This window comes from Crocodylus porosus, unplaced genomic scaffold (genome assembly GCF_001723895.1).
Source record: "Crocodylus porosus isolate Cpor-Errol unplaced genomic scaffold, CroPor_comp1, whole genome shotgun sequence".
Lineage (NCBI taxonomy): Eukaryota > Metazoa > Chordata > Crocodylia > Crocodylidae > Crocodylus > Crocodylus porosus.
The window spans coordinates 76,213,563-76,238,368 of record NW_017728886.1 but is presented as its reverse complement, the minus strand read 5'-3'; the positions used below and the strand labels follow the sequence as shown (position 1 = coordinate 76,238,368).

The window sequence follows — 24,806 nt, the reverse complement described above, 5'->3', positions numbered from 1 at the left end:
AAGGAAGAATTTCTTTACTGTCCGAGCCCCCAAGGTCTGGAACAGCCTGCCATCGGAGGTGGTTCAAGCACCTACATTGAACACCTTCAAAAGCAAATTGGATGCTTATCTTGCTCGGATCCTATGACCCCAGCTAACTTCCTGCCCTTTGGGCGGGGGGCTGGACTCGATGCTCTTCCAAGGTCCCTTCCAGTCCTAAAAAAAAGAAAATCTTGCATGTTTGGGATTTTAATCTTGGATTTTTCTTCTTGTTCCCCACTTTAAATTTAAGCACCAGTTGTTCTTCTTACCTTTATGAATGCAGTCAGTTACATTTTTTTTTGTCCTTGTAGCCGGCCAGATTGTAAACTGCTTATTCACATTGAAGGGCAGTGCCGATTGGTTTTGTGTGCGTTACTGCTAGCTAATGGGAATGATGTCTGGAGGATGAACCTTTTTCAGCTCTCATCCAGACTGTACTTTTGAACTATAAACATGCTTCTAAAGCTTTTCCGAAATATAAGCTGCTTTTTTATGGCCAACACTACTACCACTTTTTGGGCAGCATATTTACTTGAGATTTTGTACGCTTAAGTGTTCTTTTATACTCTCTTGTTTGTCTGTTTGTTTTTGTTGGCAGATGCTGCTTTGATTCCAGCAAATTTTTATGTCACTGCAGCTCTGTGGGGAGTTCCAGCTCACTCTGAATTTTGCATGACTGGATCCAAGAATTGTGTGGTTTAAAACAGGAAGAGTGCGATGGGTATTTGTTTGAAAGCCAAAAGGCAACTTGGAGCCAATTTCCAGTTCTAAAGCTTTGTTCTTTTTCTTTTTGGTGTCTATGTAGGTCTCTCATGATTTTGCAATCAACTTCAATGAAGACAACCCAGAATGCGCAGGTAATACCTACATTAAGGAAAATCAACTGCTGTACTTCTGCCATAAGCAAAGTACCACTGTACTTCTCATGGCTTGTACTGGTAATTGTTTAGAATGCCCACTGAGGGGAAGGGACAAAAATTTCTAACTAGTTAGTGATTTTAGATGCAGTGTTTGCAGTGTTCACCTTGAACAGGGCCTAATTTTTAGAAAGTGCCAAGCATCTACTTTCTGAACAGCAGGCCCTCAAAGTACATCAGGTTGAACACCCAGTAACTCAGCCACCCAGGATTACTAGTCACTTCTTAAAATTGCAGCATTCTGTTTGCCCAAAATTTTAACTCTGGCTGAGGGGCATGCTCTGTGTCTCAGGAGGATTCCCAGCTAGGTGAGCCACACACCACAAGCCCATCTTAATGCAGCAAAGAATTTGGTCTTTGTTTTTCTATCTGAAAGCTGAACTAAAAATTGGCACTGATTGCTAATAACAGTAGTTAAAGAGGCTAAAATTGTTGACTAGATTTGGATAAATGTGTTGTAGTTATAAGTGACATACAGTAATGATTGATGCTTTGACACTAATCTCTTCTGACACAACTCACTGCTTACTTTGCACAAGTGTTACAGAGAATGAGAAACTAAAAGTGCTCTCTCTCTATATCAGAGCTGGGAATACAGAGGCTTTCCCATGAGAACACTGTTAAAACACCTTGCTGGATGATTGTCACTATTTCAGGCTTGTATTACTATGCTAGGTCATTCCTCCTCTCTCTGATCAATAAAACAGCCCTTTGGAAATACTCTTTTCCCTCTGTCTCCTCCACTGCTAATTTATGCTACTATGGAGTTTTCCATAGTATTCATTCAAAACTGATATGGAGAAGGAAAATAGGCTCAGGACCAGAAGTAAACTGCATGTTCAAACAAGCAAGGAAATGGAGTTCAGAAAAGAAAAAAGGAAGTGATAAAGGGAAAAAATGGCAGTAAAGGTCTGCACTCCTCTGTTCACCATGTTATTTATTTCAGCCGTCATGCATCTTTAACCCAGTCTTTCTAATATGGGTCTAGTAGATAATCCAGCTTTATGTGCATTCTGGTAAGTGTGAAAAAATCAGCCTATGGAACTCAAGTTCTTCAATTTGATTTGGATAACCTGGAGGGTTAGCACAGCATTTTCATCAGCTTACCAAGGAAAGTTAAAGGGGGCATACAGAAATGACATTCGTCACATGATTGGCCTCTTCAAAGCAGTCTACAGCCATGCCATGACACATACGCACAGCTGCTGAGCACTTTAAAAGTGCCCAATTGCATGACAAATTAGCCCTCATCTAGTGAGGGATCAGATGAAGTCACTCCAAAATGGAGTGACTTTGGGAACTTCTGTTTGCAGTTGGGGCTCAGCAAATACAGCCCAGCCCTGTCCCTGGTGCTTTCTGCAGGAAGAGAGGGGGGAAGAAGGGAGTGGGAAGGAGCTGTGAGCTGGGGTTTTCCCAGCCTGAGCTGGAGTTGGGGGGGGTGGCTGGATTGGAGCCCCGCCCTCAGCTCTCCCCTTCCTCCTCCAGCTCAAGCTGGGCAAACTCCAGCCCACAGCTCCCTCCCTTCTTCTCCCTCCCTTCCTGCAAAGTGGAGTTCAATTTCCTCCCCCACCCTCCTGGACCCTGCAGCAAATGTCTATTGCTTTGTGGGGGAGAAGGGGGGGGGCAGGTTTGCTTTAATTTATAGTGCCTTTTGTGTGAAGTGCCATGACTTACAGCAGGGAGTATAACACTTAACAGGGTGCCTCATGCTTGACAGATACAAGAAAAAGTTCTAAGACTAAGGAGCTTGTATACAAAAGAAACAAAAGTATACAAAAGAAAATTCAGGAAAGGGGATGGTAAGAAGTGAAAAAGTAAGGAAGGAACTGTGACATTCCTTAGTTGTTTTTTGAACGCTGCATTGGCTTAGTTTTTTGTTGTTCATTTAAATTTGTTACCTTCTGTATTCAAGACTTAGTCATCTGATCAGTTAACACTTCCAGTGCATGGATATCTAGGGCTAAGAAGCTGTAGAAAGCTGTGATGCAGCATGAGAGAGACTGTTTGGGGGAGAATTTAAAACCACAGACTCAAAAGGAACTATCAAAAGTGCTTCTCTTATTCAGTTTGCTTGGTACCATTAAAATAATGTTGAGCTGAGTGAAGGCCAGAAAGAGAGCATAAATCATGCAGTTTAATCATTATTTGCAGTTTGCTTATGAATTGCTTGCCATGGTCTGTTGTTTAATTCCTAAACCAATTATTCTGTGATTTCTCTTTAAGTTTCACAGATACCCTAGTTAAATTAGATAGCACAAAACATAACAAGGCCAATACATTCTCTGTAAAATGAATGTTCCTGTGGAAAAAAAAGAGGTGAAAGAAAGAGTTTAAAGGCAGAAGAGGCAAGGGTTTTTGTGATATCTTTTATTGAGGCAACTCTAGTTGGGAGAGGTATTGAGCAAGCATTTTGCACATAATAGATGTTATATTTTCAAAAACTATGTAAGTTTGATAACAATATTTTTTGGTGAATTGCTGCTTGGTTCAAGCTAAAATGGATAGCTCCTGTTATAAAAAAGCATATTTTTGATTCACTGGTGTTCTGTTTTTCTTTTGAAGAATGAAATCCTATTTTATATGAAAAGTAAACTTGTCATTGGCCACTATGTAACATTAATATCAGGGTGAACAGTAAGGCATCATGCTGCTCTGAACAGCTTCTATGTAAAGGTATCACCTCTTGACTCAGGAAACCACTTGTTAAAATAAGGGCTTAATGTGTGCATGTGGTGACAGTATTCCCGTTAGTACTTCATTACCATCAGACCTAAGAAAACAGAAACTGATTTTTTTTTAAATTTGTACACCAGCAGATTTTCTTACTAAGTTCCCATCACTAACTATATGGTAACAGATCTCAGAAGGCTTCAGGTTGCATGGCCTGTAGAACCTCTTTTATTGGTGGCCATTCATGAGCTGAATAGAGCCTGATTTAACTTGTAGTGTATGTCTACATTGCAGTCACTGTTTCATAGCTGGTAGGGTCGAAAGGGACCTGAGCAGATCATCAAGTCCGACCCCCTGCCATGGCAGGAAAGAGTACTGGGGTCAAACAACCCCAGCAAGGTGATTGTCTAGCTTCCTTTTGAAGACCCCCTGGAGTAGGAGGAAGCACCACTTCCCTTGGAAGTTGGTTCCAGATCCTAGCCGCCCTGTTGTGACTTCAGGTCATGTAAATGTAGCTTTGAAGTAGATAGCTCCAATAGTTGTAGCACTAAGCTTAGGGTGGTCTAACTACCTTAGTATTTACCCAGGGTCCCAGATGGATTTTGGAGTTTATACTGAATCCCATGCTTCCATCACTACCACACTGTTAAGATTAACTTTAACATGTTTACACAAGTCACAGATAGGCATGCCTTCAGAGCTTGCAGGCCTGGCACTTAGGAAAAAATATTTATCTGTAGACTGACTGCTTTTGATAAAGAAATTATTAAGCTGCAATAAAAATGGAAACCCAGGAGGCTGTTTTTATATAGGCACTTTTTAGAGAAACAAGCTTTACATAATTTTTGTTCAGGCATTTGATTGTGCTTACATGGTTTTTATTGTTTGAGAAAGTAAAACAGATGTAAAATTGCACAGCCTGTATTCTGAGCAATTACTTTTGTCTGAAGGTACACATAGACAATCGCACTTTGCAGTTGAATAGACTAGAGTATTTTATCCACAGTTTTCAAAGTGCATTATAAACAGGAAGATTATTAATTTAACATGGAGAAAGTTGCACATTGGTTAACTGGGTAACTTAAAAAGCAAAGGGATGTTCAAGGCTGATGAGCTACCCAAATTGTAATAGGCTTTATAGGCTTACAGAGATAATTGATCATAGTATGTCAGAAAAGTGAATATCTTTTGAAAGGCATCACCAGTAGTTTTATGCAAAAATGATGCATTTGTATAAGAAGTTCCTTCACTGGTTCAAATAAATCCTTCAGAATATATCACACTAACTTGGAGAAAGGGATTTATTTTGTACACTATTTTAATTAATAAAAGTATTAATTAAGTATTACATAGATATGCAGGCCTTAATGCGAGAACAAGTATATAAGGAGCTCCTCAATGGCTTCACAACTGGGATTTAAGCAAAAGGGTTTCCAAAACAAGAGAAAATCTGCCGTTACATTTTATGGTATTTAATCACTGGAATTGCCAGTGGACATTTTGTCACATATTGCTGCAAATTTCCAACCTGAACAGCTAATCACAGTTAGCTTTAAAGCATTTTCTCTTCCCTTTGACTGCTGTACAGGGAAAATAAGCTCCCTGGTTTCATAACACTAGGTAAAGATCAAGAGGGCCTGCTCTTGATCGTTCCAATCTAGCAAGTGAAGGCAATACCCTTATAATGTAATTATGGAGTCCTTTGGTTTGGTAGGTTTGTGAATTACGTTTGTGTCCACAAATTCTATTGGCATCAGTGAGAATTCCACTGTGAATCAAGACCATATTAGGATCTTACTAAAATTATTTCACTGTCTAGTATCCTCCTTCAAAGTTCTTCAACTCTTTACTTTCTAACACTGAGTCTTTAATGCTTTAGGTTTCAAGGTAGGTTGGAAGTTCTAAATATTGCAGCTAATGCACATCACTTCAGAAGATTCTTATTTCCAAGGAAAAGGAGCTGAGATATAACCAGTCCCCGTGCTCTGATCTGTAAAAGTGTCTGTAAAAGGCAATTTTCTCTCGTCTGCCTGAATGCCCTGAGATGAAATAGCTAAGAATGGCTAGTTCTCATCAAGACCTATTGATTGAATTTTATTGTTCTGGAGACAGCCAAGTGCTCTTCTATTTCTTCTCACTTCTAAAACTTTTGCTCAGGTTTCACATTTACCCTGAGAGTCATTATGCAAATTCACCCCAAAACATTTTCTATAACATCAGAAAGTAAGGCATTTAGTATATGTTCTGGTTTCTTAACAAATGTGGGTCTGTTCTAACAAAGTGGGAGTGGGTCAAAAGCTAGCTTGATGATGCAAAATAATTGCCTGCAGAGTAAGAGGAAATATATCAAAGGGATTCTTAACAAAAATTTATGTTCCTTTAGCGTGAACATTCACCGGTGCCCAACTGATGACTTACAGCCTCTAGCAAACATGAGTCTAATGCATTCACAGATTGTGCTTGCTAACTCCTTGTAGTTGAACTAATACCTGCAAAATGTACATTTAAATGCTTCTGCTAAGGAGAAAGTGAAACAATGAATTATATATTGCATAAGAGCGAAAGGCTCATGAGGCAGAAACAACCGCTTCTTTGAAACAAAATGGAGCCATTTAGTTCTTGAGTTAGAACTGCATGAAATCTTAAATTCATCTAAAAATAGGATGAAGTGGGCTTAACTTCTATTTACAACTGCAAACATGATACCAGGGATACGCTGCTTATTAACTTGCCTCTAAAGTCTTTTTATTTTCTCTTTGTTATTCCAAGGGATACAAGGAGTTGTGGAAGCATATCAGAGCTGCCTTCCAAAGCTACAGCTTTACGGGCCGACAAATATTGCTCCCATCATCCAGAAGGTGGCTAAATCAGCATCAGAGGAGACCAACACAAAGGAGGCTTCGGTAAGCCTCTGTTTGGTTACGGATTTAAACCAGTTTCTGATAACATAAACTAGTTTATGTGTAATGTCTGTCCCTAGCCAAAATGGCTTGCTTAGATATAAGAAATTAATAGGTACATACTAGTGCTCATACTCATGCTAGGTAAAGCATGAGTTTGCTTTACCTAGACTAAGAATAATCCAATAATCTTTTCCTTTATCTCAGGTAATTAAGACTTGTCAGTATAGAAGATGTCCTGTTCAGGAACATTATCTTATTTCTTCCTACCCCAACTTTTAATTTCAGCTTTTTCAACATTTTAGACAGAAATAATCCTTCCTTGGGCAGGCGGTTGGACCAAATGATTTCCTGAGATCCCTGTTTGTCTCTCATTCTATCATTTGTATTGCAACCTCACCATACCATACAATGTCTAAATCCATGTCTATGGTCACTGAGCCACACTGAGTAATGAAACTGTGATGAGAGAGACTTGGAGACCATTATTTAAAGCTTATTTCTGTAATCTGTGGCATATAAGATCTCCATTTGAAAGATATTCATCCACAAAAAGGGAATGTTTAATTGGCAAAAAGTAGAATGAGTTCTCTAGAAAACGGCCAGAAAGTTCATGCAAAACAATAGTGACTTGCGGTGTTTTCTAGTAAGTGACCATCACCCCTTCCTGTGGCACTTTCATGATCTATGTGCACAGGTTCACCCAAACCAACCCTTCTTTGTTAGACATATCTGATAGGATCAGATATACCGTCATGAGTTTGTCAGGATTTTAGACTGTGTAAAGCCACGGTTGTCATATGCATTTCCTTCTTTGCAAAGCATCTTAGACCCCTGCAATAACATCACTACTATTATTATCTATAATATATAATACATATATAATAATGTATGTTTTGTATAATAATATCTCTTGTAACAATAATAATACTTGGCATTAACATAGCACAGATTACCTTATTATGAAAGCTTTGAAAACCCTTTACTCAACCAAAGAAAAGCAGTGACCTTGAAGCAAAGTCCAGTGCTAGGAGCCAGGAGAAGTGGGTTGTGTTCCTGTCTGTGCTGCAAACTCCTTAGGTAGGGCTGGCAAAAGCACTTGTCCTTCACTGACTTCAGTGGGAGGCAACACCAACAACTTCTGGAAATCGAATCTCTCGTATGTCTCTGGGCAAGTCAGTAAACTGCTTAAGGCCACTATTTCCGTTGTAAAATGGAGATGCCAGTAAAAAAAAGGGATTTGTCTGATGTGTGTTATGAAACTGATGCGTTTTCCTGAGAAACTTGGACAAGAGGTGGTGTAAAAGACAAAGTGCTGTTACCATTGTTTCATAGAAGAATTATCAGTGGTACAGGAAAGCCAAATGGTTTGTGCAGGGCCTTCAGCAACTTATTCATGGCTATTATGCCGCCAGTGACCCTTGTAAGCTTATTTTAAATTTTCAGCAAAGATAACCATAGAGAAGATGCAGAGTTCAATTTGTTTACTTATTACTAAAATATAAATCCCTTTTAAGCTCCTCCCTCCCCATTCCTACTGGCCTTGTTTATCTTCTATAATTACATTCAGATTGCGGCATTATTTTCAGATTCCTTGAAAGATGTTTCTGAAGAGTCATATGTTTCTCTTCACATTCTGTTTCACTGTGCTACATCACAATTTCTGTGAAGCCACTTGATATTCTGTGGATTGCTAACACTGCAAATGCCACTTACGTCAACATCGTAGTGATGGACACTTTACAAATGACTACATTACAAAGATCTTGTTTAAACTCGATGATCTCCCGAGGTCCCTTCCAGCCCTAATGTCTATGAAATCTGTGAAAAGCTTATTGATTTGTAAGCTGGACAGAAAAAAGAAACGTTTGATTTTTCCACTGCCTTTCACCTCATGCAGTCATTTATGTCTGTGAAAAATGCTTCAAATCAGGATGTAGTAGTGTTGCAGTGTTGTTGCCATAACTAGGGTAACCCAAAGAATACCAGTAATCAGTATGGTAGCTCTGTAGAGTCACTTTTCAGAGGCATAAATGACAGCATAAGATACAAAATTTTACAGATTCTGCTTTAACTGTATTGATCTTAGAATAAGGATCAGCAACCTCTTACTAATGCAAGATGCAACTTGTGACCTAGCCAGTGCCACAGCTACCATTCCCCTCCAACCGCTCCAGTGAAAGCAAACAGAGGCTGGAGCAGCTCGCTGGAACAACCAAAGGTGATTTGTGAGCCCTTAGCAAAACACGGACCAGATCAAATGGCTGGGGATTGCCAGGCCCATGGTAAAATGCAGACTTAAGATCAGACTTTTGTGGGCCAGATTCAGTCTCTTTATAGGTCGAATCTGTCCCATGGGCCACAAGTTGTTGACCATTGTCTTAGATGATGAACATGAATAGTTAAGAAAAATTCCTCTGCAGACAACCCATTTAGACCAAACTGCACAGAGTGAACAGGAACTTGTTTTGTTCCAGTTCTGTGCTGTTCCACGATCATATCTAATCTTGGGTGCATCTATACATGCAATTAGGATGGGTGTAGTGCTTACATGTGTGCCCAATGTCAAAGAACAAAGTCTTTGGTCTCAGTTGCCAATGGCCAAAGGTCAAAGGCTAACATAACGTATTCTGTGATTATAGTTCCGCATCATTACCGCCCCCCCCGAGCTTAACTGCAAAACGCATGCGCATCCTCGTACGGCCAATCCAGCATGAAACCTGAGCAGACAAAGAAAAGTCTGTTCACAATCATGATTGGCAGTCCTTTAATTATGCATATCTGGTGTGCAGTAATAGGCCACCCTGCCAGCTATAACTTTGGAAGAATTTCCGCCCAAAGCGGAAAACTCCATGCACGCTCAGGAGACACAGTCTGTGAACCGGCCATTCACAGACATCTCCCCGCCTCTGATTTTTTTTTTTTCTCGGCATACCCGTCTCTGCTGGCTTGTCCGTCTTTCTCGTCAAGAGCTCTCGAAGGTCTACGGACCATAGCAGCTTGTGTGAATCACTCAGAACCTGTATTAAGCAAACCTGTAACCCACGCTGTATTTGTTGGGTGACAGAACATCTGTATGCTGTAACTGAACAAATCAACTTTTCTGCCTACGCTGCAACCACCAGTAGCGTAAATAAAATAAACTTTCTGTGTAACCAATACGCTTAAAATTACCTGACTCCTGCTCGCCGTTAGTACCTACCTGTCCGATCACCGATCCCTTCTGCGTCAAGCCGGTCGTGCCGACCTAGGCTTGCAGGTCAAAAGGTACACCGGTTTTTGGGGCGCGACACCCAAGACTGTAGCATGTTCAGCTGGGGCAGAGAGCTCCGGGCTGGCAGGTAGCTTGGGGCAGGGGAGGCAGGTCAACCCCGGGCTTCAGGTGGCAGCATCGGATGGCAGAGAGGCTGGCTGGGAATGAGGGTGCTATAATACAGGGCTAGGCAGCTAGCACTGTAACACCCTTATGTCCCAGCCAGCCCTGATCACCATCTACATGCCCATTGTGGCAGTATAAATTACTCTGTTATAGGACAGTACTTGTCCTGGACATTAGTGCTGTGCGAAACGGCTGTGTTTCGATTCAGTTTCGGATTCAGTTGTTTCACGGGGACAGTGATTCATTCTGGTCTTTCAGATTATTGTTCCATTTCGATTTGGTCAAATCTGTTTTGGAGTTTCGACGCTGTTTCCGTGATTTGGCCATGGGCTATAATGGGGAATCACTAAAATGCCTATAACTTTTTCATTTCTTGCCTGATTCAGAGGACAATTTCAGGAATGGTAGCCCCTTCCGAGGGCATGAAGGCTGCCAAGTTTCAAGGATATAAGTGCAGGAGGTTGTATGAAACTCCACCTTAAACTATACAAAGGAAAACTCATATCACTTGCCATTAGCGGCAGACTCCTCCTGGGGGATGCGGGCCCCCGGATCTGCACACGGGATGACAGCAGGATGCTGTCCCTCGCCCAGAGCATGGGATTGGAAGGGATCTCAGGGACAGGTTGCAGACACTGGACAGCTACAGATGTAACTATCAGAGCAGTCCTTCCCTGCTTCTTCCCCCCCACCCTCTTCTTAGTTTCTGTTTCCCTGCCAGCCCGACTCCAAAACTCTGAAATTTTCCAAAACATCTCAAATGGTTTTGTTTCATTTCAGAGATATTTCAGAGCCTTCCGTTTCATTTTGGATTAGGTGTTTCAGGCACCAAAACGGGCCAAAACACCTCCAAAATGATACAGGTGCTGAAGTTTCGCACAGCCCTATTGGACAGTACTGTTCTACAGCAGAGTTAATTAATGTACTGTGCCCTAATATGGGTGCACATGTAGATAGTAACGCTTTATTAATTAGTCAACTCCGCAGTAAAGCGCATATGTAGATGCACCTCCTCAGTCTGGAAACTATGGTGATAGAGCTTTTAGTTTGCTCTTGCTGCCATAGTTAGGTTACTTTAGAACTAATAATAAGTATGTAAGCCTGAGATGCATGGCAGTTTCTCTAAGCTGAACGATTTAAATGCATATGGTAGAAATGTAATGTACTTATTCTTCCTCTTTCATACTATCCAAAATGACTCAAAACGAGGGAGAAAATATATTACCTTAATACAGTTGGCTCTGACAATTTGCAGGTCTAGCAAAGCTGTTGGAGACATAAGTCAAAGAAATCCTTGCGTGCCGCAGAGGAGAAAACTGCATTATGTATCATGCTAGGACAGGTCTATACAGTGGTACATGCTCTTCATCTCAGTTGGGTCTTTCCCTAAGCTTTCTTCCTCTATCTGGTATATGTCTGCAGGATGTTAGCACAACTCTTAGCACATTTTTATATACAGTAGTTTAATGCAGAAGAGAAAGAGTGGTGAGTTATAACATGATGTCACCTTTAGAAATTAGACCACTTGTCTCCAAACTAGAGGCTGTGGTAGTTATGAGTCAGGTCGTGACTCCCAGAGATCTTCTAAATCCCACAAGGCCGCACTTACCTGTATGCCCTTCACTAATGGGGTGGAGCATTACCGGACCTCACCTGCTGCCTTAGGAACTATTTTTGTGCCCACACTTGCCCTTCAGTAAGTAGGACCCAGTATGGGTCAATTTAACTCTTCTACACTAGGAGTAAAAGCTCTAGTTGAGCCCTCATTGAGAGTTGACAGTTTCTGCAGGAGAGGACAAGGAGAAGTCCTACAGAGTAACTGAGGCGTGGTAAGTCTCTGCTCCTTGCTGACCGCAGGCACGTTAATAGTAGTAGCTCTGTGCATACAACTACTATACTTGGGCAATTTGCACAAAATTATCTGCCTGTAAATGCAGTTGTGACTGAAATAATTTAGGGAAGTACTGAACTAACTCTGCTGCTGAATTAATGTGTGACCTTGGACAAGTTCCTCCACCTCTCTGAGCCTCAGTTTCCTTACCTTTTAAATAGGGATGTTGATGTTTAGCCACTTGTGTAAAGAGTTTTGACATCTCTAAATGAAAAGTGCTGCATGCATTTTATTTAGCTTTTAATTTAACTTGTGGTCATAACTGCATCACTGAGTATCTGAGAGGCACATTCAAGGGAACTTTCGTTGACTAAAATATAGGAAACTGCAGGCAGTATTTTGCACACCTAAGCTCGGTTAGATCTGTGCTTTTATACAAAAAAGGAATTATATTGCTGAATGATTTAAAGATAAACATTTCTTGGTGTTCTTTTGTTTCCACATGCAGAAGGCAGTGAACATGTATGCATGTGTTTGGGTTTTTTTATGTATGTCTGTATGATATTGTAAACAAGGCTTCCTTTTGTTCCATTTTTCTATGTTGTCACCATGCATACAGTAACAGTTCTGCTGCTCCTTATATAAGAAACAGTTTCTTTGTTAAGTACAATCCTTTATGCTCCAGTACTTCAGCTTTCTTATTGCCCAAAAAAGAACCAACTACAAGTAATTCTTCTTCATTATCAAATGAAGATCTTATATCCCAAGACACCAAAACATTTACTCACCCTCAGAAAGTAGAGAATGAGAAAACCTGTCCTCAGGAGTTTTGCCTGGAGAGTATGAAAATGGATATAGTGAGTTCCATATTCATTTTTCCACCTCCATTTTACCCTTTCCCTGGTAGGGCTTCAGTCATTCTTCCAGATCACAAAAGGGGTCTTTCCATTGCCACCAGTCCTTTTATGGATGCCAAGGTATGGGTAACCTGCACCTTCCCCAGCTGCAAAGCTGGCACTCTGCAAAGAGCTGCTATAACTCCATGGTGATTCTTTCGTCTCCATCTTTCTTCTTCTTCCTCTGATTCCCAGCCAAAGAATGTATCCATGAACCACCAGTAGAGGAGAGTAAGTGACACAATATAGACTTGGGCACCACAAGACTGTAGAAGTCTTGATCCTAGCAGCTGGAAGTATGCCCTTTTCTTCAACAACGTAATTCCCTTGGCTTTTCCCTAATTCCTAGAAATTAATCATGTAAACCCAGCTAGGACTTGTACCCAAGGGGTGTTTGTTCATAAGGAAAATACACTATATTCTGGGAGCATTTGAAAGCTCTCTTTTTCAAAACAGACATGGTCCAACATTATTGCTTTAGTGATTGTGAGAGAGAGATATAGTGTAAAAGTCATGGTGCTTAAAATAATGAACGAATATTTTTTTTTCCTCTCCCTCTTCACTCCTGAAACCAGCAATACTTCATCTTACTGATTCTGACGGATGGTGTGATCACAGATATGGCTGACACCCGAGAAGCCATTGTTCACGCTTCCCACCTGCCTATGTCTGTCATCATTGTTGGGGTTGGAAATGCTGATTTCAGTGACATGCAGATGCTAGATGGTGATGACGGGATCCTGAGGTCCCCCAAGGGTGAGCCAGTTCTTCGGGACATCGTCCAATTTGTGCCATTTCGGAACTTCAAACACGTAAGCCAGATTTTGGGTCTGTTTGTGTAGAGGCTAAACTGCTCTTAACTGAAACAAGGCTTTGGAAGTGCTAGCCACATGGCATTATTTGTTAGGAACGAGAAATGGGGAAAATTAAGAACTGAAGGAAACTAAGATCTATTAGTGAAGGGAAAAACAAGAGTGTATAGAAGTGCTGGTTCAGTGGACAATTTATGTGGATTTTAAAACAATCTGAGCCTCAAGGCCTGCATTTGTCAGTTTTTCCTCCATCTCCCCCTCTTTATTTCTGTCTGCCTTCCCCAATTTGTTTTTTACCTCTTTTCCTTTTATTCCTTTTTCTACTTCCGTTTCTTCCCTTAAGGTCATGACATCCATCATGGTGGCTACCTCCATGTATAGGCTAGAATCACCATGAATTTGAATTTGCAGTTCAAATTTGAGCTTATTTCTTTGAAAAATTCAACCTCCTAACCAGCAGAGACAGGTCTATGTATCATGAGGCCCAGTGCTCCTTGTTCCCTCCACAACCTTCCCCCTCTCTGACTCTCCAAGTTCTATATGGCTCCAACAGAGCTGTGTTACCAGGAACTTCACAGCACATCCTTCCAGCCACAGCTCCCCTGAGCCTACCTTCTGGGGATGCAGTGGAAGGAGGTAGATCAGAAAAGAAGTGAAGTGAACTGGACCAGCATTAGCTTCCCTGCTAAATCTGATGGATGAATGTTGCAATGGAAAATTGATATTTGCCATCACCTCCTACACTGCAGCTCCATCTCTCAGGGGCATTTACAGGGGCAGGGAAAGGTTAGCACCATCCCACAGAACCAGCATTCCCACACACAGCTAGTCTTTACAGGATTCTCATTTCTATTGGCATGGGTGGAGCAGATAGCATATCTATTACCAAAGTACTTTTACCTGTGAATGGTTTGTCTCCTCTTTTCCTTGACCCTCATTCATCCTTTCTTTTGCTCCATTTCTCTCCCTTCCCGCCTTCCATGTTTGTTTCCCCTTCCTACCTTTTTATAGCCTATCTACCCATGTCTGCTGAATTTTTGCATCAAGGAGCCTTAGAACTGTTTTCAGGTTTTGATTTTGCATAGTTCTTTATGTTACATTATAGAGGCATTTATTTTTCTTGTGGAACTGACCAGTGCCCATGTCCTAGTGGTCTACAGTACTTGAATTTCAGGAGCATTAGGGTCATGTCATGTCACGTTAAGAGTTGTTCAGGTGGATTTTCCCTCTTCCACTTTGTAGCCTTTCCTTTTTATTACTACAAGGAGATTCTTACTTTATTTGAACTTTTGTTTATTTTAACTCCTTCCTCTTCCAAATATTGCTTTGCTATATTTTACTGACACACACACACATCCTTCCCACATCTACATGAGATATTTTTGGAAGCATTAGCCCCATCCTCACAGGATTATCTTGTTCTTAACTTCTCTCCATTTTATTGCAGGAATTACAGGGAGACAGATTCCCAGCTCTTGTAAAACTGCCATTATTCAATTCATTTAAGTTAAGAGCATGATGACAGTCAGCTGAGGGTCTGCCCAAATTTGTACATATATCCATTTACACGTCAGCAATGCTACAAGGCTGGCTATTAAGTACCAGCTTTAACAAGGTCTGAGCGTGACCTGCTCATAATTCATTATTCCCTTTCTACAGATAATCACAGTGTGCAGCTTTCCATTTTAAGTGTAATGTATTGTAAAAGTGTTGAGAAGCAAGTTATTTATGAGTTGGTGCTAGACCTACTTTAAATTAGCTGAAATATGTTTCTGTCAGGGACTGGCAAAGCCAGCTGCATTCATTATTTTTAGTTTCACATTGTGACTTTATGAGAGAGTTGAAATCATCCTTGATTTTAATAGGTTAACACCAGTGAATATATTTTGCTGCTACTGACAACTTGTGAGTGGTTCTTTGTGTGATTTTAATTGCTAATGGTGGCTAAATTACTAGTATATATTATTTTAGTAGTTTTAGGTTAATTTCCATTAATGTGAAAGGATTACAAGCTTGGAAAGTTATTAGATACATTAAAGAAGAGAAACTTGATCTTTCCGCTAGACATCGATAACATTTACCTTTGGCTCAGCTCTGGAGTAACACTCTAATTCATGCCCCTGGAGTGGTAGTACCCCTTATATCAGAAGAACCCACATACCTTACAGAACTTGTTATGTACTCTCTTCACTGAGATCTTGAACATCTCAGTTTATAAGGCACACAGGTGCCAGTGTAATAGATACCAGCTTGTGAGGATAACTATCTCCGGATGAATCTAGTTAGTACAGCAAGCACCCAGAATAAGACCAGAAAGAGAAGTTCCTCAAATATCTTACCTATCTAATACAGGCTTAACTGAGAAGCTTTCCCTTTTGTGTCTAATATGTACACAACATTTTCAATCAAGTCAAGAGATTGTTATTGTTGTTCAAGTTGTCTTTTTCAGGAAAATGTTAATGGGGGTCATTTGAAACATTTTGAAATTTTTGTCAATTTTTTCCAATTGTTTTTGCCAAATAAACAATTAAAAAAAACCTCTAAAAATTAAAAACATTTCATTTTTTTGTTTAATATAATGAAACATTTTGAATTTTCATTTAAATATGGCATTTCATTTATAAGTGGACTTTCATATAAATTCTAAAAAGCTCAGAAGTGAAATGTTTTATTCAACATGAAGCATTTTTCTCCCATCTGCTGGAAATGTTTTAAAAGAAACCCTATTTTAGTTAAACCAAAATTCATCCAATGAACTGAAAATTATGTAGTCCTATTGCTGTACTTCAGGACTGCCCAACTTTTAAGCGGTCATGGGTTGCATACCCCACTGGTTCACACAGTAGCAAGTCACCGGCCCCCTGGATATAGACGCCCCCCCACTAAACCATGTACCCACACAGGCACCACCCCACCCCCGTATCCTGCATCTGTGCAGACCCAGCCTCACCCTCAGCTCCCTGCACTGTGCTGCATTGCCCTGCCCCTTTGGGCAGGAACAAGGAGCAAAAGCCAGAGGTGGAAGGAGGAGCAATGCAGTGAGAGTGACAGCCTGGAGGAGCTGCCATTTAACCCTCTGTGGGCTGCATGCAGCCAGCAGGCCACCAGTTGGACAGCCGTGCTCTACTTTTTGAATCAGTCTCACTCACAAGCTTTGTGAGCTTAAGAACGAAAGAAAGAATCACTCTAAATAAGCATATAAAATGGATCCTTCTACTTCGTAAGATTGAGTTTAGTACAGGTGCAGGCAAACACTTAAGCATGTGCATAATTTAGCACACAAGTAGTTTCATTTAATTCATTAGGATTACACATATGCTTAGAACTGAATGTGCTCTTAAAGACTTTCTTTGCTGAATTAGGATTTGAATAGGAAGTAAGGGCCTAAAGCTGTGAAGTGCTACGATCACCCTGCAAGGTGTCAAGTATAACTTGGCAAGATAAGACCCTTGTAGAATAAGCATCTCTCAAGACAGCAAGCTTACCTTCTTGAGTATCCTTCTACCAGGCACGCTCTTGAAGCTGTAGAAATGATGGTAATTTTGGTGGGTTTTAACCATCCAGATAATCACTATCATTAAAAGTAATTGTCCCATATAGAAAAAGCGTTATGCATTTTGACTGGGTTCCACGTTGGCTACTACACAGTAGCATGAAAATAGAAAAAGTGTTTTCCCTGAATTGAACTGAATTTCTGGCCTTCAAAATTATCATTGTTCAAACAATTTGTTTTTCCTTCACTTATAAAGGTAGAATAACGATGCCCATGGACAATGGGTAAATGTACAAGAATATAAAAACTGTGTGTGACAAAATGCCATTCTACAATGGGTATTTTAAACACTGAATTTTTCTGCTTTTTGGAGGCATGACAGATTTACTCTGCACAAATCTAATGCAATGGATGGCTTATATTCTATTCTCTTTTGTGTTTAATCACAAAGCCTAACACGTGTGATTTAATAACACATACCATGGATGAGTGCCGAAAGCTAAGCTCTTACCTCAGCGAGGAGCAATGTTTTCCACTGTACTTTGTAATTAAGGATTAGGCAGGGTGAGGCTTGAGAAATGAATCAACAGTCATTTGTAATATATACCAATTATCATCATAGGGGATTATTTTTCTACTGCTTGTTGATCTGTTTGTTTTGTGTTAACCTCAGTTAAGGAAGTATTCATCTCAGTGTATTTGTTGCTCTGCTGTTCAGGCATCACATTTAAATGCAGCAAAAAATTGTGTAGCAAAATGAATATATCAGCTGCGTTAAATTCCTAAGAGCATTTTTAGAATGTCCATTGGCACATGTACACTTTACAAAACAAAGGGTAGGGTCTTAGTCACGTTTACACTAAAAACAGTTCACAATATGTTAGCTTGACAATTGGCAAAAAGGGGGCATTAGAGTCGGTGCATATTTCCAATGCAGTGAGAATGAGTCCAGTGCTCTACCACAGCCAGCCCCAATTTTGGAATAAGATCCACCAGCTTGCACGACTATACTTGAAGCTGCACTCAAGTGAAAGGAGTTCTATAAAGCAGTAATGGTCCCTGTTAGAAGGTCCAAAGCAGGGGTGAGCAAAATGCGGCCCGGGGGCCAGGTGCCACCCTCCAGGCTATTCTGTCCAGCCCATGGGGCTCCTAAAAAATTTAGAAAATTAATATTTATCTGCCCCTGGCTGCCTGTCATGTGGCCCTCAATGGCTTGCCAAAACTCAGTAAGCAGCCCTCCGCCCAAAATAATTGCCTGCCCCTGATTTAAAAGATCAAAGCTTTTTTTAAAGTAAGATGGGACTGGCTGCAGGGGTGGATTAACCCTTTCTTGGGCCCTAGGCAAATAAACTCATGAGCCCCTACTTAATACTGTATATTTATATTTCTTTTTTTTTTTTTACTCAGTAATTATAATATGTAATATAAGCACAACTGGGCCCCTTCTTCAGGCCCTAGGCACGTGTCTGGTTTGCCTATGCGTTAATCTGGCCCTGACTGGCTGTGTGATGGGATAGGAAGGTCCAGGCCCAGTGCAAAGATTTTTGCCACCTGACGCATCATGCCAAGCCCAGCCTGACCAAGCATGTGTGTGCTGCCTGCACACAGAGAGCACTGGCAAGCTGCCTGCCTGCCCAAAGTGCTGTTTTTACCATCTCGGTACAATTTGCCACCCTAGGCAGCCACCTGTACTATCTGTATGGTTATACACTATGATAGTACTGGGTGAGTCATGCTGTATTGATCTGATTTATCTTAATTGTTGAATGCTCATACATCCCAGTGGAGTCAATGGGAACTGCTGGTGCACAGTATATATGAAAAATGAGCCATGCTGGGGCCCCTGGTGACTTGTTTTTGAATTCATGTGTTGTGTTTTTTCCCTTACCTTTCCACTCCTTTCTGTAGAAGTGTATTTTCCTTCCAGCTGACACAGAAGCACGGGTAATGTGTTTCCAGTTCTTACACATTTGGGCTGGAATTTTCAAAAATGCTTCTACTGAGACATATGGGAGCACTTGTGAAAATCCCACACTCTTCTTTTAAAAAGAGTAAAATGAAAGAGCTCAAGAACGGGGAAAAAACATCTACATGTGCAGTCATCAGAAGGATATGTCCTGCCCTGTCTGTTTGTCAAAAGTTTCTCATTCATTGAGTGCCTTAATGTCTCTGCAGATTTCAGCAACAAAATCTAAATATGAAAATATATTCTTTTTCACTGTCACAGTTTTTCACATGACTAATGAAGTATGAGGCTTACAGTACAAATGATATTTTTGCTTCCTCTAATGTTTGCTAGTACTTCCCTGAATTTTATAATATTTAGTCACTATTAAATATATGTAAATTAAATACATTTTTCTACGCTTCTGGATTCATGCCTTTATAAATACATTAAGTAAACATACAGTTCATTTCCTATATGAAACAAATTTTCAGTTTCTCTTGAGAGAAGCATTCAGCCCAGTGACATAAGAAAAGAATCAATTAGGTAGGTATTCTTATCATCTTATACATGGCAGTGCAACTAATGCTCTGAATCAAAAGTGTTACCTAGAAAGAGCGAGGTTAAAAGCGCCCACTAGCAAAAACAAGGTATCCTGTATTGAGTAGTTAGTAACCACATGATTGAATGCTGCCTTGCAGGAGTCAGTTGTTTAAAAAGAAAGGAACTTGTAACTGAGCTTAGCTGTTGATGTACATTCAGTAATGTGATTTATGGCCCGTTGCAACTACCAAAGTCAAATAGGAGCCTTTCCTTCAAAATCAGTGGGAGCTGGAGCTGGTTCTTTCATTAGCACATCTTGTCAACACTTGAGGGGTTTTGGAAACAGATATATTCAAACGCTTGGAGCTAGTCATGTCCAAGCACAGGGCTTCTTCGATTGCTGATTCATTTCTTTGCCTGAGTAGACCAACAGGACTCAACTCAGTCACAAGAGTCCACTGCTAGGGCTCTAATTACAATATTAAGTTCACTTTGACAGTTTAACAACAGACCAACAGCCTACCCAGACAAGTCCTTTGCCATTAGCTGTGATGTTCCCAGACATCCACAGTCAGAGACATGCTATATTTAAAGAAAAGAATTTGTAGTGGTGTGAGCCAGTGTTTCTGGTTTTAGGGCCCCCCTCTACACATGCAGGTAAAGGCACGATAGGATCTAATATGCAGTCCACACAGCTGCACCTCCTGCAATACTGCATATATGTGGCAGGAGGTGTGATTGTGGGACCATGCATTAGATCCCATTACACCTTACTGCTGGTGCAGAAGGGAGCCTAATCCTGGGCTCCCCCCTACACTGGCAAGAAGCAGGTTTCCACAGTGGGAAGCCCCTCAACTGAGAGCAGGCCCATGCACACCCTGGGACTGGGGGATCATAGCTGCCATGCTCTACCAGGCCCGGGGATTTCACACATCCCTGAACCTGGGAAATTGCAGCAAGCACAGTCCCCCAGGCTTGGGAGATTTATGCTGGGCATTGTGCGCTCCTGCAGCTGGAAACCCTGTCAGTTGACAGGGCTCCCAGCCCAAGGGAGACCCTGCTACATGTGCAAATTAAAGTTTAATAGCAACCACCTTTAAAGTTAGTACATATTTTTAAGGTCTACCTTTATAGCTGGTTGGAGCTTTTTATGGCATGATAGCTACTTTTCACGTGTAGCTAATCTTAAGATAATTGTGCAATTAACCAGTTAATTGCATGATACCTGTAACTTGCAGAGGGGGCCTTAATAATGGCAGTAATCTGTAGTCCCAATGATGCGTGACCCACATGCTTGCAGAGGGTCATAGCTGTAACTCTCTCTGCCTTCAAGGAGTTTCAGATTAAAATATGGTAGATCATACTTAATGCAACAGAGCTGAAACTCATAATTTATATTGGGAGGGCAGGGTTACAACGCCCATAAAAAAGTCAAAGCTCTACCTAGTAGTCCATTAGCATCGCCTTTTCTATAGCCAACAGCACATGAGGTAGTGATGCAGCTAGCCTCACATCCCCAGCCTGAGAACCTGAATGCTCATTACAACTAGGGTGAGTGGAGGTGACCTTTGGTCCAAGACTAAAGGGAGGCTGAGACTTGCAGTAACAAGAAGCCATAACCAGACGAGCCCTATGGAGTATTAGTGAAATGCTTTAATTAAGTCATTCACATTTGAATAAATACAGTATTTTTATTCATATGGTAAAATTTCCCTAAAACTTAAACCTTGCAGTATTCACTGGCTAGAGAATGACTGACACTCAGGCCCTTCTTCTTACAAAGATTTTGCAGACACGTTCAACTTTGTCTAATATTTGTTTAACATAAATCTTCCCAGTCTTCTGATGAGACAGTCCTCCTTATTATGATTGGCTCTTTTCTGTTGCACAGCCAGGCTAAGAATATACACAGGTGCAGCAGCTGTAGTGTAACGCCTCAGTCCTATGCTCTGATCTGCATGGATGGGCTCTTGTGTCTGTGCAGAGTCATGTGGTCTTCCATGAGGCTTGATGCCAATGAAGGGGTCTGCCAGCACCAAAGCATTTGCTGGATCAGGCTCTAAAACAGTCACTTGTTTGGTATTGGTTTCTCCATTTTTAAGCCACACTCATCACCATGACCTCATGATGTCTATGGCTATAAAACCAGTCAGCACCTTTTGCATAGTCTTGGGTTAATGCTGTGTTTTTTACCATTTCCTGCAGGCATCCCCAGCTGCGCTAGCAAAAAGCGTTTTGGCTGAAGTTCCAAATCAAGTGGTGGACTATTACAACGGCAAAGGGATTAAACCAAAATGTATGTCAGATTATGAGTCTTCCAGGACACTAGCTCCATGAACCTTCCCCGCACACTTTTACAGAATTAAAAAAAAAGCTACTAACGACAACTACTGTACTTTAAAACAAAACAAACAAAAAATAGCACGTTTTGGTGATTTTTAACTCAAATAATAATTTTTTTTGCATGTGTAGCCTTAAAGGCTTAAATCTGTCAAGCAGTTGTATTGTTGAAAACTTTTTATGAGAAAACAGGAATTAACTCTTTACATAACAGCATGTCGCCTTGAAATAAAAAGTTATCTGTATCTGTTTTTTATACAGGTTTGTTGAAATTTTGCTAAATTTCTTATCTTTACACTGTAAAGCATTTTGAAACATTTATTGAGAGTTGATAGCCAAAAAGTCTTTGGTTTTATCTGCTATGGACTGAAAGATTTTTCAAAATGGCAGATGCATGAACTGTATTTTGCATGTTTAAAATAAAAACAGCACAGTTTTGCAGTTGTTGTCCTTATTTCATCCTTGCCACAAATATGCCTGCTCTAAATCTGTAGTCAACACCTGCATTTCAGGGGAAAAACAGCAAAAGCATTGGCAGATGCACCCTAAGCATGGACATTTCTAAATGACAGCTGCTTATAACAAGGGTGCCTAGCCAGCCCACTATGGTCTTGTTAAAGGCTTAAGTTCAAAATCAAAGTACTGTAACTACATCTTCCAAAATATCATGTATAGCTGACAGTTGCATGGGCTGGATTTTGGCCACCCCGATTTATAAGCTGTTGTCTTTTGGGGTTTTTTGTTGTGTTTGTTTGTAATTTTCATTTCACTCACAATATCAAATTCTGTGTGGAGCACTCTGAGACACATTTGGCACGGCCTAGTTTAACAAACCAAGTAGCCTGAAGGCTTCATTCACACACAGTTTGTCTGTATACAATAGAAAAACTGGTTTATGATGACAAAATATGAAGACTATTTTTCAGGGAGAGGAAAGAGTAATAATACATTGTGAGTATATTCAGAATCTTGCAATTTTTACAAGAAAAAAGAACAGATTATGATGATTTCCAGTGTTTGAATTCTACCTTTTGGGTTTTTTAAACTACACAGCAATAAAATATATAACCTCTGAGAGGATGATAGTGACATTTTCTAAAGCTGTCAATTTCAGACCAACTCTGCTCCCATTGACTTCAGTAGCAAGCAGCAGGGTTTTTAATTAATTTCAACAAAAGAAGAACTTGGCCAATGTTAGTTCTTTGTAAAATACTATCCTAAAACAGAATTTTTAGGAGACGTATTTAAAGAATAAGTTCATGTATAATATCAATCTTTCGCTTTCTTGTTCTTATTTAAAATGATTTGCAAAGAAATTGTCTTGATGGATAATTTGGTATCATAGTACGAAGATAATGTATGTATAAGATGTGTGTGGTTATCTATCCAACACGTGCATTTCTATTTCATCTATTTCCTTGCAGTTATTTCTCCAGTTTTCTAGTAACAGTTTCTTCAGGTGATCTGATGTTGAACAGCAGAGATATCTGGTGGCCAGTTTTACTTGGTCATAGGCATAAATTGTCTATAGATGTCCCAAGTGATAGATATCAAATCCACTTTTTCATTTAATGGTTGACTGTGCACTCAGGGTCTGTGTCAACTGATACCAGCTAACACCAATGTGCAGCATATCTCTCCCTATATGGATGTATTTTTGCAAGAAACTACAAAGATTTCTCCAAACATCTCTCAAACAGCTCTGCCAATGCAAACCTCAAACACCTGTGATTTCCTATTCTTGATGTTTCTCCTAATTTCTTCTTTTCTGCTTCTAGAAAAAGTAAATTTAGGGATTAAAGCTCTGAAAAGTTCCGAAAACCAGTGTTTCTGTATTTCAGTTTTAGCAGTGCCTTATTGTACGATACTGAGGAAATTAACTTCTCTGTACCTCAGTTTCCTTATCTGTAAAATGGAAGATAACTGTGGCTGGCTTGTGCCCCAAGCAGGTTTTATGAGGTCTAATTCATTATTTCTCAAAAAATTCTTTGAGAGCCTGAGATGGAAGGTACAATAGATACGCAAAGCATATGATACTTTACCACAAAATGAAAAATTATTTGACAATTGGTTGCTTTTTCTTGTCAGGATCATTCATTGATCTATCACTAACAATGTTCAGTGCCACAGTGACTTCATGAAGAAACAATTGCTGCTTAATTGGGACACAATGTGCATATCCCTGCTAACAGGGAATAGAGGGATACTTGATTTAAAACCAAGAGATTAAATTCCTCCCTGCCTTTTTTAAGGATTAGATGGGCCACGTTAGTCTGTTCTAATCTTTACTGGGATATTTTTTTCTATTTTCAATGTGTTTCTTAATTTTTTTAGATTAATACATTTTAAAGCTAAAAGGGACCATCACAATTACTTAGTCTTATTTAGAGCATATTTAGCTAAACCACCCTCTTCTGCCTTACAAATGATATCATGCAGCACTGCTCTGGATAATTAAACCTCCACTGGTTTTTAGGAAGTTACTATTCAATTAGAAAAGTTCAGGATAGTATTTACTTTTTCTTTTTTTATTTCTATCATAGTTTCCTACCCTGAGGAGTTATGAATCCAGGGAACAGTTGCAACTTATTTTGGCTCCTTTATGGTGAGATGGGAAAGAAAACCGTAAAATATTCTTCAGTTTGAACACAATGGAAATGGGTGGGAACCAAGGATTTTTACATTTGTTGAAGCTGATCAAAAAAAAATTCCACAAAGAAATTATCTGTTGAAACAATGTTGTTTGATAAAATAGAAACATTTTATGGGAGCTTGTTGATACTGCCAGTTTTCACAAGAAAAGGTTATCAATGTTTTATAAAACAAAAGAACCATAAGGTTAGAAGGGACCTCAAGGATCTTCTAATCCTTCCCCTTCCACAGACTAAGCATTACTGTTCCTTAGCTATCCCAGGCAGAGGGCTATCTTGCCTCTTCTTAAAAGCCTCCAAGGAAGGAGTTATCACAGCTTACCCAGGCAGCTGATTCTATTGGTCTACTGTTCTATAGTTGTGAATTTAAAACATTTTGTTCCAATGTCATTTTGATTCATTGTGACT

General features: G+C 40.1%; 1 protein-coding gene across 1 annotated transcript in view; it reads left to right on the top strand.

Moving 5' to 3' along the window:
• Positions 1 to 24,446, top strand: part of CPNE4 (copine 4) — a 364,694-nt gene extending 340,248 nt beyond the window's left edge. The window contains exons 13-16 of the mRNA XM_019536816.1: positions 827 to 878; positions 6,378 to 6,511; positions 13,190 to 13,426; positions 21,613 to 24,446. Of these exons, the coding sequence (XP_019392361.1) occupies positions 827 to 878; positions 6,378 to 6,511; positions 13,190 to 13,426; positions 21,613 to 21,744 (555 nt within the window). The 3' untranslated portion in view covers positions 21,745 to 24,446. The remainder of the gene's footprint in view (positions 1 to 826; positions 879 to 6,377; positions 6,512 to 13,189; positions 13,427 to 21,612) is intronic.
• The last annotated feature ends 360 nt before the right edge of the window (positions 24,447 to 24,806 follow it).